The sequence below is a fragment of the Patella vulgata genome, chromosome 4, assembly GCF_932274485.2.
Source record: "Patella vulgata chromosome 4, xgPatVulg1.2, whole genome shotgun sequence".
Lineage (NCBI taxonomy): Eukaryota > Metazoa > Mollusca > Gastropoda > Patellidae > Patella > Patella vulgata.
The window spans coordinates 25,415,149-25,433,580 of NC_065882.2; the positions used below are offsets into that span (position 1 = coordinate 25,415,149).

Consider the following 18,432-nt stretch of genomic DNA (forward strand, 5'->3'; position numbering starts at 1 on the left):
ATTTGAACGAATTTCCAAAAAAAGACGCATTTTTGTCATTTGAACGCTATGGCAATTTGGCAAAACGAGTCCCTTTATACCGACAACAAAACTGATTTGTCACGGAAAGACATTATACCGATGATTCAACTAAATCCACTTATAATGACCGGAGTTCACCTACACGCTCAATTTTGTTGTCACCGCCTATGACAAGATCTGTAGATAGTCATTCGTTATAATATTATATATTAAAGGCCTGCGTTTAAAGATGCATTCCCACAAAAATATTTATTTGGTCGGAAACGCATGCCTTCCCTCCTCTTATCGTGCATCTGGCACCACCTCGACGACCATTTGTTTACAGCTTTGTACATATTATATTATACTTTTACAAAATTCAATTTGTTTTCATGTCAAAGCAGGGCGCATAATAATTTGCAATGTTGAGGGGGGCATGATACACAAAGTTTGGGAACCACTAGTGTACAAGTACTTTCAGTTTTCTTCCATTGTCATGACATTACTGAAGCTTGGTAGTCAAGAACAGATCGATGTGAAGTTATTTATATGACATTTTTCCCAGGTTTACTGGATTTACTTTCAGTAGAACAGGTCCAAGATCGGGTTGCCATATCCCAAAGATCTATGTAAAGAACAAGTTGGCAGCGTGGATTACAGTGGTAGACTTAAAGGATAGGGACATGTTCTGGCTAAAAATCTCAAAAGTAATTCTACAGCAGTAACAGCACAGACAAGGTATTGTCCTTGCCTCAAGATATATTCCACTACAAAATTCATCAATTTGGCAATCTTAACACACGAACCTATTTGATATTATTGAAAATGATATAATGAAATATAAACAAAAAGGTGAGGTAATTTTAGAGGTGCGGGGACTTAATACGAGACCAGATTTTTTAAGGACGTCCTTATACCTGCTCACTCTTCCAAAATAAACCCTTTCCATATCTAATATGCGATCTGCTGGTCAATATCAGAAATATTGAATTGTTAAGTCTAGAATTAATAATATGGAAAAAAGGTGCATCCCTGTGGTAATGAATTAATTCACTTGTGCAATACTAATACTAGTGTTTGAATACTAAATGGTAGATATTTTGATGATCTTTTGGGTGCCTGTACCTGTATTTATTACAACCGGTTTTAGCCCAGTAGATTATATTTTAACCTGTCTCTTCTGTATCCATTCAAATCTTATGCGTGATAGCCCTTTAACTGACATAACTGATCTCTGTGTGGTGTCTTGCAATATACAACTATATCCGACTGAACAAGTGCTAATGAATAATGGTAATAACAAACCAGCAGACCGGTCGAGTGGAAGTTCAAATAAATAATTCTAATAAGGGTAAAGTTGGATCTCGCCAAAACAAATTTATTTGGAAAAATAATTCTGATAATATATTTATCTCAGAACTTCAAAAAACTAAATATAAATCTGCTCTTAATAACTTTATGATCACTAATTTTGACATAACCAATGACAATGATGTAGTTGAGTTACTTTGGTACTGTCAGAAATACCCATCGACGCATCTAGGATAAGCATTACATTGGTTGAAATGAAAAAGAAAAGAACGCGTTCAAATAAATGGTTTGACAAAACTTGCGACTTATACGGGAAATGATGTCAGCACGTCGTAATCTCATTGCGAATCCAACTGACAGAATTGAAATTTATTTGACATTTTATTTCATCTTTTATTTATTTCAATCGCGTAATCCTAAAGAGTATTGGAAACTTTTTAATTCCCCTGTAAATGATAATCCTAAAGTAAAAGACGAAAATGGTTGTATATCTACTAAGTGCTGGGAAAACCATTTTACTAACTGATTTTATTTCTATCCCAAAATCAGATATCAATGAAATTGAAATTAACACTCCTTCCATGAAATCTGCATTGACTATAAATGATGAAACTAATAAAGACACCGTATCTGAGTTACGTTTTGCATTTAATTATCTCAATAAGTCCGATCTTATACTCAATGAAATGCTCATGATCGATCAGTATATTTAAAACTTTTTAATTTAATCTTATCGTCTGTTTATTTCCTGAAATATGGCAGGATTATCTATCTATCTATGTTATCTTATCCTCTGCCAAATGTCCCGCCACCCCATTGCGTCACGTTTATACTTATGTACTGTCTGGGGTCATTTAGTAACAATTCGGTAGGAACTAAAATGCCTTTGGTGGTAAAAGACATATCCCCGCCCGTGAATCAAACCAACCCATTGCCCCACACGGCAAACCTCCGCAGATTCCAGTACCATACATCTAGACGTAGGGTATCGGAATCTGCCGAGGTTTGCCGAGTGCCCATTGCCCCGGAGAAGCCACACTGATCAGCAGTGAATATTCGCTAGAACATTGAACTAGAATACTAGAAGACTTTCGTAGTCCTCTGTGAAAAAGATTGTGGAGAAGCATGCCACACCGTGATACCGCCGGCCTTCCATACATTTCGTCTATTTTTATTTTGGAAGTGACGTCAAAGTAAATACATCAAAATGGATGACAAGATAGCCATGAAAGAAGAAAACTCTGTTCAATAATAATATTGTTGTTCCATGTTATTGGTAATATAGATTTTCAAAGAATAATCTATTTATACACATTGATTACTGAACCATTTGCCGCAATATAGTTGGCATTGTCCATTTGACTGTTTGGTATAAAAAGGCTTTGAATGAGTGAGGAACTAAAATTATAAAACCTTACGAAACTAGGGCCTAGGCCTAGTCTGATAGTGGGTCTTAAAATAATAAGTCTGATATTTCACCTATTTATTTTATTATTTTCTGCCATAAGTGACTCAGGTTTCTTTTTTTATTGCTCAGTAATTCCACAATGAGTAACCAAACCAGTAGATGCTATATTTGATTATGTTTAAATTTAACTAATCGACCCATTTTTGTGCCTGAGTCATTGACTTGAGATGATGATTATTTATAAATATAACAAAAAACTGTGAATATCAGAGCCTATCCTGTAGTCTTATATTTTAATATTGAAACAGTAACTACTAAATGTAAATTAGACTGTACAAATAGTTTATTAATAAGAAGATAAGAAAGCTACGGGTGTGAGGTAGGCCTAATCATTATGTGAAGACAAAAGTTTGGTTGGTTAATTGTTATACTGTACATTAATAAGATATGTTCTCATGAAATTGTACATCGTGGGTACATGTAGTTTCATCCTAGTTCGACATAATTATTCAATAATATAATATAATTTTTGTAATTAATTTTATACGAAGCTTTGATGATACAAAATGATATCAGAAGTTATGTTATAGTGTTAAATAATAATAATAGTACTGGTATTAAAGAATTGTAGGATGAAAATACCCTGGATGAAATCAATGAAATGTTTTTTTTTTGGTGGGGAGAATTGACTGTTATTCTTTTTCTCATATAGATAAAATGGATATATTCATCAATAAAGCAACATCTAGAATATAAAGTTCATATTGACAGGTTTGTATCTCATACTCAATTTATTTTGTATTTTACTAGAATTATAATACTAATATCTAACTAATTAAATGTTAGACTGAAAAAAATGAAAAAGTAACACATGGTTGACAGTAGTGTCATATTATACATTTTGTCTTTCAGATATGGCTGATGGGACATCACTAAATTCTTTTGAAGGTGAGTTATTCTTACCATAATGCAACTGAAATGTGCTATTGACTTTTGGCATAATTTACTGACACAAGAAAATCAACAACAGCCTACAGAGGCCATAACAACTATAGTGTAATGTTGGCACAAGCGGTCAAAATCTAATGTCAATAATTTGTTAGTCTACTATAGCAGACACTCAAGCCATGCAACGTCATTGCATTAACACAAATCTGGTTCTCAATGTTCAATTGATCTGCTTCAGTTGATCCAAAATGATCCTTAAACATTTAGACATTAAAAAGTTGACATATGTCAACATACAAAATTTTAGGTCCATGGATATAGAGCAAGTGTTGCGATTTAACTGATTTTGAGTCCCACAATCAACAATCAAGCCAGAAGAGAAACTAGAATAAGTAAAGAAACTGGCGACTTCCCTTCATTTAATTTTATTGATTGCATTCCATCAGTATTTGAATTAACAGATCAGTTCAACCCAATTCAACTATATATTTTTTTAACTATATCAAATAGGTTTATAACCTTTAAAAACATTAATGTGCAGTTTAGTAAAAAATGATTATTATTGAAACTGAAAGGCAAGACATTAGACATTAAAAAATCTGCTATCATGATAAGTGTGATATACATGTATTTCACTATGGAAGACTACTTCTATAATGAAATATAAATTTATTTTTCAGGTTTGGGTTCAAGTCATTCCTGCCTGGATGGAGTACCGTTTAAACTTGGTCCCAAGTTCAGACCCCCAGAAAAGGTAATTCCCCAGATCTACTGATCTTGTTTATTGTTATAATTATGAGTGAGTTTAAAAAAACAAAAGAAATGAATTTATTCTAAGAATATTTCTAATTTCATACAAGCATTCTGAATCCGATTATGGTTAGTAGTGTTTGTACAATTTGTTTATAAGTAAGATGAACCAACTTAAAAATTAGAAAATAATAAAATGATTACCCTTACCTCTCTGTAAACATAATGTATGTATGTATGTATGTATATTTTTTCTTTTATCTTTTTAAGATCAAAATACCACCAGAATTACTCCTACCTTCAACATGTCAGAAACTAAATGAAGAAGTAAGAAATTGTGTATTTATTTGAATAGTGGAACACCCATTGCTGTCTGGACAGAATTCTGCCTGTCTTGCCTTACACACAAAATCATATAAATATAAATTACCATATATTTAGTTGTCTTAATTAAAGTGACAAAAGTGTTATGCTGACAAAAACTTGCACTCCATTTTAGTCTTTTCCTTTGTCCATAAATTTATTTGAGACAACTCAGAAGGCTGGTATGTACAGACCATATTCCTATAGCAATGGTTATAAGTATTAATATTATCAGCTTATTTACCATGTCCATTGCTACATGTACACTTACTATGGTAAAGTGGTGTTTCTGATTAGTTATCTTCCACTCGGTGCGAACATTAAAACAGACTTTCTCTAGGACTTGATACATTCATCTCAAAACTTCAACTTGCAATTAATTTACATGTAGAACATAGTCCCTTGCCCACATAATGATAACCATCTGGGGTCACCAGAACCACAGTCATATTAAAGTTGAATTGGATCATAATCCTAATTAAGATTTTAAAATAGAAATACATGTATGTTAAAGGTGAATTGACCCAATAATTAATTCTAATGACTTAAATGTATTTTCTACTTCAGTATTCCTTTGAAACAGAAGAGGGTGTTCTTGCCTGGATAAGAGCTAAAGAAGAAACTCGCAGACGACAAAAAATTGAAGCAGAAGAACGTAGTGCTAAAGAAATCGAAGAATTTGCTCAAGCAACGAAAGCAGACTCGAGTGATGAGTCTGAGTCTGATCAGGAATTTTCAGTTCAGTCACAAATGGTTGTAAATCCACTGACAAGACCAAATTTTGATAGCATTTTAACACCTACACCAATTTATTCAAACTCAACTTCACAATCGTCTGCTGATAGTGCCACAAACAAAACATCTTCTATAGATTTGACATGGTTTGAAAAGGAGACAGATGCTTTTGAAAACCTGGATTTACAGGCACTCAATGAAATGGAAGAATTAAAAAACTTATTTCAAGACACAGAAGCTTTTAATGTTAAAGCCAGTGATAATACCAACACTTCAAATAATTCAGTGGAGAAGAATGAGGAAATAACATCATCGGATGGAGAACTTAAAACTCCTGTAGCCAAACCTAGAACATCTTGTAATGGCATGGTGCCGAATGTGATTCCTCATGTGGATGAAGGCGATTATGTTAGTCTGAAAGTGGATATGAGTCAAAGTCGTGTTATGTTTTCTAATGATAAATGTGATACTAGTCAGAACAAACCTACACCAGGTGTTGCAAATTTGGGTGGTAACTTACCATCACATATGGTAAATAGTGGACTATATAAACCTGTATTACCATCCTTGTCACAAGCAGGTTTAAAACCTACATTAAATGGACTGAATGGTGTAAACCAACAAATTACAACTCTTAACTCACAAACTGATGTTATATATTCAAATTCCCCACCAAACCATACAGATGTGTTATCTAATCAACCACTATATGAGAATGTAAGGCTACGTAGTGCTAAAAGTAATCCTGATTTATCTGAGTCACCAGAACATGTTGAGTCAGCAAGGTTTTCATTGTCACACACTCCTCCTCCAATTCCACAGCGATCTGTTCAACAGGCACCCATATATGAGGTAAATATTGTGATTGTTTAAATTATTGTTGATATTTGAAAATAACTAAATCTATTTGATTTGGGTAAAAAGTAAAAATGTTAATTTGTTAATCTGAATTAACAGATCAGTTCAACCCAAGTTAATAACCTTTAAAAACATTAATGTGCAGTTTAGTCACAAATAAATATTATTGAAACTGAGAAGGAAGATTTTTTTAATTATTTGCTGAAGTAATTATATAAGCTCCAAACAATTTGGAAAATATCTCCATTAATCTAATCTGAGTAAATTTGATTGCCTCTTGTATAGCAAGTCTTGTGTTTAACTAGAACGCTAATAGCCCAGGGGGCTTTTTCTTACTTAATATTTAAATATTTGTTGTAAAATCCTGTGGTTATCTATGGCCCTGTTTGATCTTCTTTTAATTGATAGCTTGTTAAAGCTTTTATAAATTTTTACACAGAAAATGCAGTTCATTCCAGCTAGGCCTGTGTTGACATCGCAAACACAAAGTAACAGGAATTCATGACTTGCTAAAGAAGATAGTCGATAGTCAGACTTTTTTTTTGTGTAAACAAACAATATTTTATGACTATAAAAGCTTAACTTACTGATGTATTTATAAAACAAATGTCTTCTATTTCAGAATATAAATATTAGAAAGCCTTTACCACCCATTCCCTCCTCAAAACCCAATCCAGTATCCTCCTCAGTACCAGACTCTATTTTCTGCACTCAACCCATACCTTCACCCAAACCAGTGACTTCTGTAAAAGATGATATCTGCCCTCCCAAGTCACCACCAGAAACTGATCCCTATTCAGCTTTATCTTTACCAGACCAACAGTTTGTTAGAAAGTTTGGTTTAATGGGATTTCCTCGTGCTAGAGTTTCTAGAGCAGTAGCTAAACTTGGACAAGATGAAAAAGAGGTACACCTTTTTATATAATATATTTTTTTATATAGGCACATTTTCATGTGAATGTATATTGTTGTTGCCCCTATCTGTCTGGCTGTTCTTTCACATTTTGTTTGCAGAAACTCTACAGCTACAGGTCACAATTTTTATCCGATTACGAAACTAGAAATATAGGTTTATATTCCTTTCGATATTGGCATGAATCGGAGCGTAACTTCATGGATTATGGAATCCTGATTGTATGAAATATCACATTTTTAGCTTGTGGACATTCTAGAGGTCAAAATTTTTATCTGATTTCGATGAAACTTAAAATGTATGTTTATATCCCAAAGATCTTGGTTCCTTTTGAACCAATCAGATTGAGACTGACAAAATGACCGCTCCCCTTTACACAAATAGTATAATAAGCATATAATACCAAGATTGTGGAGACTCTAGAGGTCACAATTTTTATCTGATTTTGATGAAACTTAAAATATATGTTTATATCCCAACGATCTTGGTTCCTTTTGATATTGACACAAGTCGGCCTTAACTTCCTGGATTATGGCCCCTAATTGTACGAAAAAAAATTTTTTTTGTCCATCTATCTTGCAAAATGTGGGGCATGTCTTGTATGGCAACCGCTTGTTGATCATTATACTTGCTGGTCACCTCTAATCATGCTAACTGATTCTTAGTAAAGGTATAACAAACGATAAATATTATAACAGTGTTAGATTTAGGGAGTATGCAACTCACCTCTATTTATTTACCGAAATAAAGTTCTTATATAATGTTGAAACAATTGAATACCACATAGGACATTGCTTTGTTTGCAAATGACAACTTCCACACACCTCTTTTCGAAACGACTTGATCAATTTTGGTTGATCATTTCAATTATTGATTAACATTATCTCTGGAATGGACTACAACATATTTTTCAAATGATATGGACAAAATAAACATAGGGCTGTATGTACATTGTAATCATTGACACCTATTTATTTTGAAAGGTATTCTGTCTGCATATTAACTAAAAGATAATTAAGTATCTGAGCATCATTTAAGGGATTGAGAAAACTGTTGCAAACTACAATATTGTGAAGTTGAATCTCTAAAAGGAAATGAAATGAAATGGGGTTTAACGTCCTACTGTTCTGCTCCTATACTGGGCTAATGAAGACGGAATATCGATCCATAAATGGTTCAATTCTGTTAATTATTTACAAAGATATAATGAATTGAAAATTTGTCTTATCATTCCACATCTTTGCATACAATATAAATGGGATATATGGTAATCTTTGCTAAAATCTTTAGATGGGTCTCTGCTTGTAAATTCAAAATGTATTTCACAAAGTTATCTTTCCATTCACAGTTTGACAGTAAGCTTGGGACAGAGTTGGGATAGCTCCTGTCTGGTTTTTTTTTTAGTGCAGTGATATGTATTTCATGTTTTAATTTTTACCACTATATTTATTAATTACAGGTAATAGATCATCTGTGTCATGTGGATAATTTAGTAGGTAAAGGCTATCATCCAATTAAATCAGAATCAGCTCTTTTCTTATTTGAAAATAATATTGACAAGGTGGGTGTCTTTTTTTTTTTTAAAGCTAATTGAATTTATTTCATATATTTACTAACTTAAAGGAGAAATCCCCATTATCACTGGGTCTCTGAAAAACCCCAAACAACTTCATGTTTAACTATACAAAATGGTTACCAAAACAGTTTATTGGGAATTGATTCTATAAATATTGTAGTAGCATGGGAATTTTAAGAACCCACCATTCAGAATTAGAAAGTTTTATTAAACAAAATGAAACGAGGATTTCATTTTAATTCTTTCAATAGTTGTCACACCTCCATTGGTCGCCTTGGAAACAAATTGGCATATGTTTGGGAAAAATAAATGGTGTTGAGTCTGCAGTGATCTTGCCATCCTAACACGAAATATAAAAGTTGGAAGTTGAGTTAAAAAAGATATGGCATTAGCTTTGGCCATGTAATGTCTGAATTTGGCTTATCCTTGTAAACTGAATGATGAAATCTAGTGGGAAATTAACTAAAAACATGATATGTATAGTCATAATCTCAAAATCACCTTTTCAATCTAATTTAAATACACTAATATAATTTTTATATGTAAAGTGTTGAGATGTTATTTTTGTGGTTTAATAAATAATTTTGTGACTTTCAGGCTAGAAACTACATCGATAGTTACTCACAATTCCAAGAACTAGGATTTCATGCGGATAAAATCCGAGAAGCTTTGATTAAACATAACGCAGACAGAGACAAGGCCTTAGATGAATTAATGGCAACATAAGAATCAAATTTTACTGAATTTACATTGTCCATAAAATACTCTATTGCCCATATTAAGATTATAGATCTTTCAAATGAATATATGTAAGAAATCCTTAATCAATTTCTCATGTTTTATACAGCATTAGTGTACTATATACAAGTTTTTTTGTTTTTAGTTTTAAGACTGAAGTCTTCCCAACAGTCTGAGTGATATTAGTTTCAGTAGGTTTTGATTTTTCTGTTCCAGAGATAATAAAAGTGGCTGGATAACAAAGATAGAAACATTTTAAGGGGATAGTTCCTTCAGACAATATTTTGCTATAATTGACTTTCAGAATTTGATTTCATATATATATATGACACGTATACCCAAGCAAATTTTTGTACAAAAAGTTTTGCTGTTTCAGAAATCTGTATCTATGATTATGGTGGCCATCATAAATTTTTTACCATCATAATTAAAGATGCATTATGTAAGAGCTAAAGCTGCCTATTGCATGTCTTTATTGTGCCTTCAAATGTTATATAAACTATTATTTAGACATTTATTAACATGACAGGTCTATAATCAACTCTCTAGACTGTCTGATGGCAGAGATTTAAATGGATTAGGACGCCTGCAACATTTAATAATTTAACGATAAAAGGGACAAATGAGACTAAGTCTTATTTGTCCAGTACCATTGCTACGATAATAAACAATCTCTGCTACATCTTACACCACCCATAACTTTGCTCAAAATAAAGTAATTTGATTTTGAATGAAATATTCAATAGGTTCATTTTTCATTATCTATTTTTGAACTATTATACATGTAGCAAAAACAACCAGCTCTTTATCTAAACCTTAAATAATGCATCTTTAAGACACACATATCTCAGAAGCTATTCAGCCAATCTTAAGAGTAACATAAACATTAAAAACAAACTGTAGTTGATTAACTTTTAGGTTAAAAATTGACAGTTATGTCCAGTTATCATATGGCAACTACAGCACCCTCTCTTTAATAAACAAACCAAAGAGATTGCTCTGATTTTAAGTAGATTAGAATGGTTCAGCCATTTAATGATAATTTAATTTAAAAATCGAGAAGTGAGGCTAAGACTCGAATATACCAGTACCATGGTTATGGTAATAAACAATCCATGCACACATCTTGTCAAAACTGTAAACAGTGATAACTTGGCTCAGAATAAAGTAATTTGAATGAAATTCTCAATATATTCATTTTGCATTAATTATTTTTGAACTATAATATCAAGAATGGCCAGCTCTTTATCTAAATCTTACATAATGTATCTTTAATAAAATTACTTTGGATTGTGTACCTGATATTACAAAGTAGACCTCATTTATTTTTACTAAAACTATTGGATAACAAATTTACTTTGAAACTGATTATGGTTATAGTCTGCTATAGAACAGTATTCCATACTTATTTAGTCCTCATTTTTTAAATTATGATTTTTATTGTCTTTCAGTTTGATTTTGTATGTTTTACAATGTGATATATTTGTTATTGTTATCAATGTCGTTTTATCAGGCTTTACTTTTTTTTCAAGACTAATTTGCTAAAAGTAATAGCAGTTTTGTCTTCAAGCCTGTGAGATAGAATTGCTTGCTTGCAGTTTTTTTTTAACCCAAAACAGTGTACATGGTATACAACAGAGTTTCAGTATTTAATTATATAATATTGTAACAACAGATTTTGTAATATTTCACACTGCATTATGATTAGTAAATTGATTAATATTCTTCAGAAAATTAATATTACAGGAGTTTGATATAAATGTGTACAGTATGTATGGCTACATACTACTATGCCTTAATTATGTTCTGTGCATCATCGGCCATTGTTGTGCAAGAAAGCTAGCGAGACAGAAAACATAACTGCATGAGCAAAATTGTTCGAAACGCATCTCCATGCTTTTTAGAGTCCTATGAAGAAACCCTCCGATTGGATCCTCTCCTGATGTTTGACCGATCATCAGCAGAACATGAATAATGTGGTCGTAGTGTATTGAATTAAATGAAATTTGCTGTATCATATTTTGTTATCCTCACTAAAATCATTTCATTCCATCATACCTGTGACTTACAATTCCTTGATTGGACAGTCCAGTCAAAAAACTTGCTTCAATATCTGTTATCTGATCTTCAGTGACTTGTATTTTGTTGAACTTTAATTTATCATAAAGTAAAGGTTAGCCAATCATCGCATGCAGCAAGGAGAAGTTGCACCAATGATTTGCTGTTGCACCAATGATTTGATGAACACCCATATTGTGGCTGATTCTGGTCACAGATGTTCTGTTGTGCTTGAGAATTTTCCACCATGTTTATGTTTATGGTTATATGGTGATGAAAGACTTTTATCAACCATGATGGTTTCTGGATAATAGATTGTCTGCCAGTAGCACACATAAAATCTAGTCCACATGTGTTTTAATTATGTATTATTTCCTTTCTTTGTGTAAATATTAATTTGGTCAAACCACAAATTTACTGTCAAGATCTGGATGAAATTATGTCGCTGGATAATATTGTGACATTCAGTAAGCCCATGGCATAAATCGGCAGGTCACGTCAATAAGTGAAACCTTTGAGATGTCAATCGGTCATGGAAAATTCTGCATTAGATTTGAATTCTGATCTCTCGGTCCAGTGTATAATAAAATATTAGTACCGTATCATGTGATAACTAGTATTTCTATGGACAGGAGGCCAGTTCATTAACTAATGAGACATCACTGATGTTCTGTTTGGTTGTTTTATTTACCACAGACAACCGATTGTTCGTTATATGACAAATCGCTGACAGATTAATTCTTGTTCTGTACAGTAGAACATAAGATATTGTACACCAATACACATAGAAAGTTATAATTCATGTTAATATAATCTCTGAAATTGTTTGTTGGTTTTAGTTTGATTTTATATTTTGGGGTTACATAAGCTTACACCTTTGAAATTTTGCCTACATATTACAACTGTAAATAATTGTTTTAGATTGATTAATATGTACCCAGAATTAGATTTTAAAAATTTGCCATTAACTATATGTAATATGGTTATACATTTATATTGTAAATCATGTATATATAACTAAAGAGTTGTATTAAGATAATCCAGAAGTTATTATATGATCATGTAAATTTTGTGGTATATATGTATGTGATATTGGATGTGGAAGATACAATTAAACGCTTCATAAAGAATAGTATGTAGTTGCATTGTGATGAATAGATTTTTTTCTTGGTTCCTTGTGGATGGTTTTATGCCTTGAAAGTGTTTTCACAGTCACGGCCCACTTCAAATCATCGGCAGAGATTGTTAAGCTAGTTTTATGAAGGAACTGTATCGAAATCCAGGGTCGTGCAACAGATTTTTGCAGCACCAAATACTTACTCTTCCTGGGATTCATGGGCTATCCTTTAGCCGATTTACAAACTCAGGCAATTAATTTTTCAGAGTTACTGCCATTGTCACTAAAATTGTTACAGGTTTTTTTTTTTTTTTTTTTTTTTTTTTCTCAACTTGGTGGGATTGTTTAGTATAGGGAAAAAATTAGGACTTGTTTGTAGTTCTTTCCCCTGACCCAGAAAACCACCCTCAAAAAGCGACTGGTTGAAATATTGTTGCCAAATAGTAAACTGCATAAAAAGCCTCTGCTACAGTGAAATCTTGTAGAGAAACTCAAGAGTTCAAATTTAAACCTTGTTAAACATTCCCTAAATGCAAATTAAGCAATTTATCATCTTATAAGATTGCTCTGATCACGGTGCAATAGAACAAGGATGAGGGTGGGATCTGTTAAAATAATTAACTAAAAACCCAGAAGACAAACACACAGACAAAAGAAAAACTGGACATTGCACTGTAACCCGGGTATCATTTAATCTTGTGTATCTAGCACTAATTTATTTCACATTTTTTTAATTGCAAATCTTTCATTAAAAATTTGGAATAATCATTTAAAATCACCGATAATCATCCAATTTGTACTTGTGTTCAGTTTAAAGCTGACCATTTAATTTAAATAACGACTCCACCAATTTAAAGGCATTTAATTTCTCGATCACTGTTAAGATATGAATATCCAAATTGATTGTTGATGTATAGTGATCAATTTTTCAACAGTAGTCAGGAAATTAAATACTTGTAAAGTAGACACTCATTATCAAAATTAATCAGTTAGCTTTAAACTGGACACAAGTACAAATTAGATGATTTTGGGTGATTTTAAATGATTTTTACAAATTCTTAAACAAAGATTTAATATTAAATGAATATGAAAAGAAATTAGCGCTAAATACATAAGATTAAATGATACCCGGGTTACACAGTGTTGTTGGTCATAAAAAAAGAGAGAAATGGGGTTTAACGTCCACTCAACCCAAACTAGGTTTTTAGCAGTGTGTGGGAACTGGAGGACCCGGAGAAAACCCACGAGGTTGAACAGGCGACTCCAATCATTGTCACGTACAGCCGGGGAATCGAAACCACACCAGTTAACTCAGTGATACAGCGTGAATGTGCTATGTGCTAATTCAGTGATAACCATTCGACCATCCCCCCCCCCCCCCCCGCCATAAAGAACTATGGCGAGTGACTGAGTAGTAAGTACATGTATCATAGATTTCATTCATGGCTTTGCAGAAATGTCACTCGCAATAAAATGGCAAAAAATATTAATAATTATATTCTGTTGATTATACTCTCAGTTCTGATACATTATGATGAAGACTTGTAAATAACAGACGAAAAATTATTTTGGACACTACTGCAAATGCACTGTACCTACTGTTTATGCCACATGTATACTAAGTCACTGACCTGAGGAAATAGAATAAGCTTATATTCTAATTTCCATATTTTGCCAATATCAGATCCAAAGTTACACACTACTGGACACATAGATTAAATAATTTTATACACAATATTCCCTTTTGTTACCTCATATTATAGTTTCTCACTTGAGGTTTTTTGGACGGTTTTAATTTGTTTGTTTGTGAAATTGTAAATTGTCTACTTTGTGCTCGTTTCTCTTCTAACTTCAGTTCTGCTTTCTTCCCCTCTACTGTTAATTCTCTATTTGGATCAGGTCTCTCTTTGACATCTGGCTTAGATTGGTTTGATAAAAATCTAGGGGTCCTTACACTAGGTATCGGACTAGCACCATCATCCAACATCCTCCAGACTTCTTGTATTGATTCTCCTCCCATCGACTGAACACTTGACAACACAGGTTCTACATCATAATGGCTACCATTTGTCTCAGCACTTTTGTTAACCTCTTGGGAAGACAATGATTTTTTTAGAATGGAAGGACGTCCATAATATACTTCGGAAGACTGTACACTGTCTGTAACCCTAGGTGGGGAAAAATTCTGAGCGAATTGTAATTCTTGTTTAGTTAGTTGATATTGAAGCTTTTCCAGCTGGTTTAGTTTATTTAATGATTCTTGAGTCACTCGAGAAGGGTTGTGTGAGGTTAGAGAATTTGATAATTGATTAAACGGTACTTGATTAGTAGCATAACCTGTAGACACGGCAGGAGTGGTTTGTGTTATACCAGCTTTTTTCAATTCTCCTCGTAATCGATTGCCTACCTCGATCAGTTGTTGTTTTTCTTTAGCTATCTGTGTAATATGTTTTACAGCCTTTCTAAGTTTTCTCTGTAAATCATGTTTATCAACATCAGATTGTGAGAAATTGTGAGACTCAGGAATTCCTTTCTTCAGATTTATATCCTCACCTTGTAATTGTTCAATTATCAAGTCTTCTTGTGGCATTATTTTCGAAGTCATTGAAGAAGTTTCAATGTTGTCCAGTCTGGATTCCAATTTTTTAAATTTGACATTATATTCTGATTTCTCACTTTTCAGAATGCGTATTTGTTCATTCAGTGACCGAATGTAGTCTTTCACCATAATATTGTCTCTAACTTCTGGTGACTGTAAGATTTCACTGTCTAAATCGTTTGAAACATTAAATGAAATATCCTGAACATGGTGATCTTGTAGTTGCCTGATCTGCTGTTTGAGATTAAGTATTTGTTCTTCAAGACTCTTGGTGTAGTCTTTGTTGTTGGTGTTTCTTTGACTACCATTCGTGTATCCCAGCATTTGCATTTGTTGTTTCATTTGACTGATGACCTCTTTCAGATTATGATTTTGCTGTATCAGTTGTTTTATTTCTTGTGATTGTCCGCTCTCCATCTCATATTTCGCTGTAACCATTTTTTTCATTAAGTCTTCAGACTTCCCATACTGTGAGCTTACAGCTTCTTCGAATCTGTTCTGCCAATCCAACTCTAACTGGGTCTTACTTCTTATTAATGCAGCTTCTCTCTCTGAGGCTTCAGCTAGCTCCTTTTTATATTTCTCGATTTCATGCCCCTTTTGTAAGATCTCCGTTTTTAATTTACTGTCATTTTCACGCAGACAGTGCATTTCAAGGTCCCTAGAAACTTGACTTGCTGACATGTCTGCTAGATTTTTATTCCATTTTTCCTGAAGACAGTTCAACTCTTCAGATAAATTTTGGGTTTGAATTTCTTTTTCTTTTGCTAGATCTTGATTAGTCCACTGTAATTGTCTGATTTGGATTTCTGCAGATTCAAGCTTTGATTGTAAATTTCGAATGTCACCATTTAATATTTGTTCTCTTTCATTGTAAGCTGTTTTTAAGTTAGATAAGGCTTCTTCTCTTTCTCGTAAACATCTATCCATCTCAGCATGTTTATTTTCATAGGCATCTTCCTTCCTTTTCATGTTGACCTCATACTGCTTTAGCTGAACATTTAGATCTTCAATCTTAGCATCTTTCATGGCCTTAAGATCAGCAATCTCCCATTCTTTTTCTTTAACTTTCTTCTCCAGCAGACGACTATTAATTTCTGCTTCACTAAAGTTATCCGTAACCTGTTTTTGATTTACCTTCATGTACTCTATTTCCTTGGCAAGAAGTTTTGCCTTCAAGTCATACTCTAGAACTTTGGCATTCATTTCATCTTCCTTCAGTCTAAATTCTGTTTCTCTTTTCTTCATGGCCTCGTCAAATCCAGCATTTAGTTCTCTCTTTTGTACATCCATCTCTACATCTAATTTAGTAAGTTTCTGTTCAAGATTTCTTTTAAAGTCTTCAAACTCTTTTCTTTCTTCTCCAAACTCTGCCTCTTTCTTGTGGCGAAATGAATCCACTTCTGCTTGCTTCTCCTTTAGACGTTGTTGATAGTGTATCTGCAATTCTTCTCTGCCTTTTTGTTCTTGTTTTAACTGTGTACGCATCTCATCCACCTGCACTTTCAATTCGCTTATTTCCGAATTTTTGTTGTTGACATCAGCTTTTAAGTTTGTAAGTACAGCGTCATACCTTTCTAATTCTTGGTCTCTCTCTTGCAATAACTTAAAATTATATTTAAAATCATCTTTCAGCTTCTGAAATTTGTTTTTTTCTTCAGAAAGATCTTTATCTTTTTGTTTAAATGCGGCTTCTAGCGATTCAATTCTTCGGTGAGTAAATTCTTTCCACTCCCTTTCTTTTTGTTCTGCCAGATCTTTCCATGACAGTGGATCTTCACAATTCATGGTGATATTTTATTTTGTTATTTTACATCAGGATGAACTGTTGTTCTTTGGTCCTCAATCTAGTGATGCCGCATAATTCTTATTTTCTACGGGTTTCGTCTTAACATGTTTGTTTATACCGCCATCTTGGCATCATGTGGTTACCACTAGGTGGCGCTACGAACGCGGCACTTTTCCAGTATCGCCAAAGTAATCGGCGTGTATATTGGGGAAAATTCGTGTATGATGTAATATCAGTTTATTTTTTTTATATAAATTTCAAGTTCAATTAAATATCAACGCAAAATTTAAATGAACATGCTTTCACTTATTTTTTTTGTTTAAATTTACATGATACAATAGCCTAGTAACCTGTTTGTTTATTTATTTTTCAATCAAATTATAGTGACATAAAATACACTTACATTATCTCACTACGCATAAACAGTGATCAAGGGCCATAACTCTAGCAGTAATTATTAGAAATCGTTGAAAATCAATAGGCGTCTTCGTCTGATGACCTTGAACACTGGTGTAGGCCTATAATTTTAAAGTCAAGCAATTGTGAACTCAGGACCTACGACAATCTACGACCACATTTAAATGGAGTCCTATAGAAAGAATTTGGGAACCACTACTCTAGTGTATTTATCAATTATCAAGGAGCCAAATATTTAATGTTTTGTTTGACGTAATTGTAAGATCATCCACAATTTTTTTCTGACTGATCAAGAACAATAACTCTGTAATTTGATTTGATTCCTATTCTCAAGTCCTATTAAAGGTAGGGTACTATTACAATACATATTACAAAACAATCTAAAAGTTGAAAAATCGATATAATGCTCGTCAATCGTCCATTCAACAACATATGTTTAGTATAACTACCATCACAAAATGACAGAAAACACATCTACCGGCTTCTAGAAATCAATTCTGGGGGTGCATGGTCCCAACCCCCCTCAATATATCGCTCTCTATGGGCACTCATTTACGTCACGCCCTTCGGGTGCTCCGTGCTCATTTTTACCTTTGTCTGATCAGAATAACAAATGTCCCGGTTTCGTCAATGAATAATCTGGTAACCCTATTTTAAGGGTAACAATATATCAAAATTGTTGGATAATAAGAGTGTCCTGTAGAATACCCATAAGGAGCTGTGAAAGAATTAATGAAAGAATGGGGTGTTTGAGGACCTACATCTGCACCAACCGGTTTAATGAAGATGGGCATAGCCATCCAGTGTGCTATGAGGGAAATTTTGTCCAGACAGCCATTGAATTCCAGCTAT

The 18,432-nt window shown here is 33.1% G+C and overlaps 2 protein-coding genes across 2 annotated transcripts; one reads left to right on the top strand and one right to left on the bottom strand.

Moving 5' to 3' along the window:
- Positions 1–2,497: 2,497 nt before the first annotated feature.
- On the top strand, positions 2,498–12,790 carry LOC126817631 (ubiquitin-associated protein 1). Its single transcript, XM_050544722.1, has 9 exons — positions 2,498–2,587; positions 3,432–3,490; positions 3,632–3,667; positions 4,348–4,421; positions 4,688–4,744; positions 5,348–6,367; positions 6,996–7,280; positions 8,746–8,847; positions 9,460–12,790. The coding sequence occupies exons 3-9, from the start codon at positions 3,634–3,636 to the stop codon at positions 9,586–9,588; spliced, it is 1,701 nt and encodes a 566-aa protein (XP_050400679.1). The 5' UTR covers positions 2,498–2,587; positions 3,432–3,490; positions 3,632–3,633; the 3' UTR covers positions 9,589–12,790.
- A 1,466-nt stretch (positions 12,791–14,256) lies between these two features.
- Positions 14,257–17,291, bottom strand: LOC126818259 (coiled-coil domain-containing protein 57). The gene has a single exon (XM_050545568.1). The coding sequence runs from the start codon at positions 17,160–17,162 to the stop codon at positions 14,523–14,525; it is 2,640 nt and encodes an 879-aa protein (XP_050401525.1). The 5' UTR covers positions 17,163–17,291; the 3' UTR covers positions 14,257–14,522.
- Between the last annotated feature and the right edge of the window lie 1,141 nt (positions 17,292–18,432).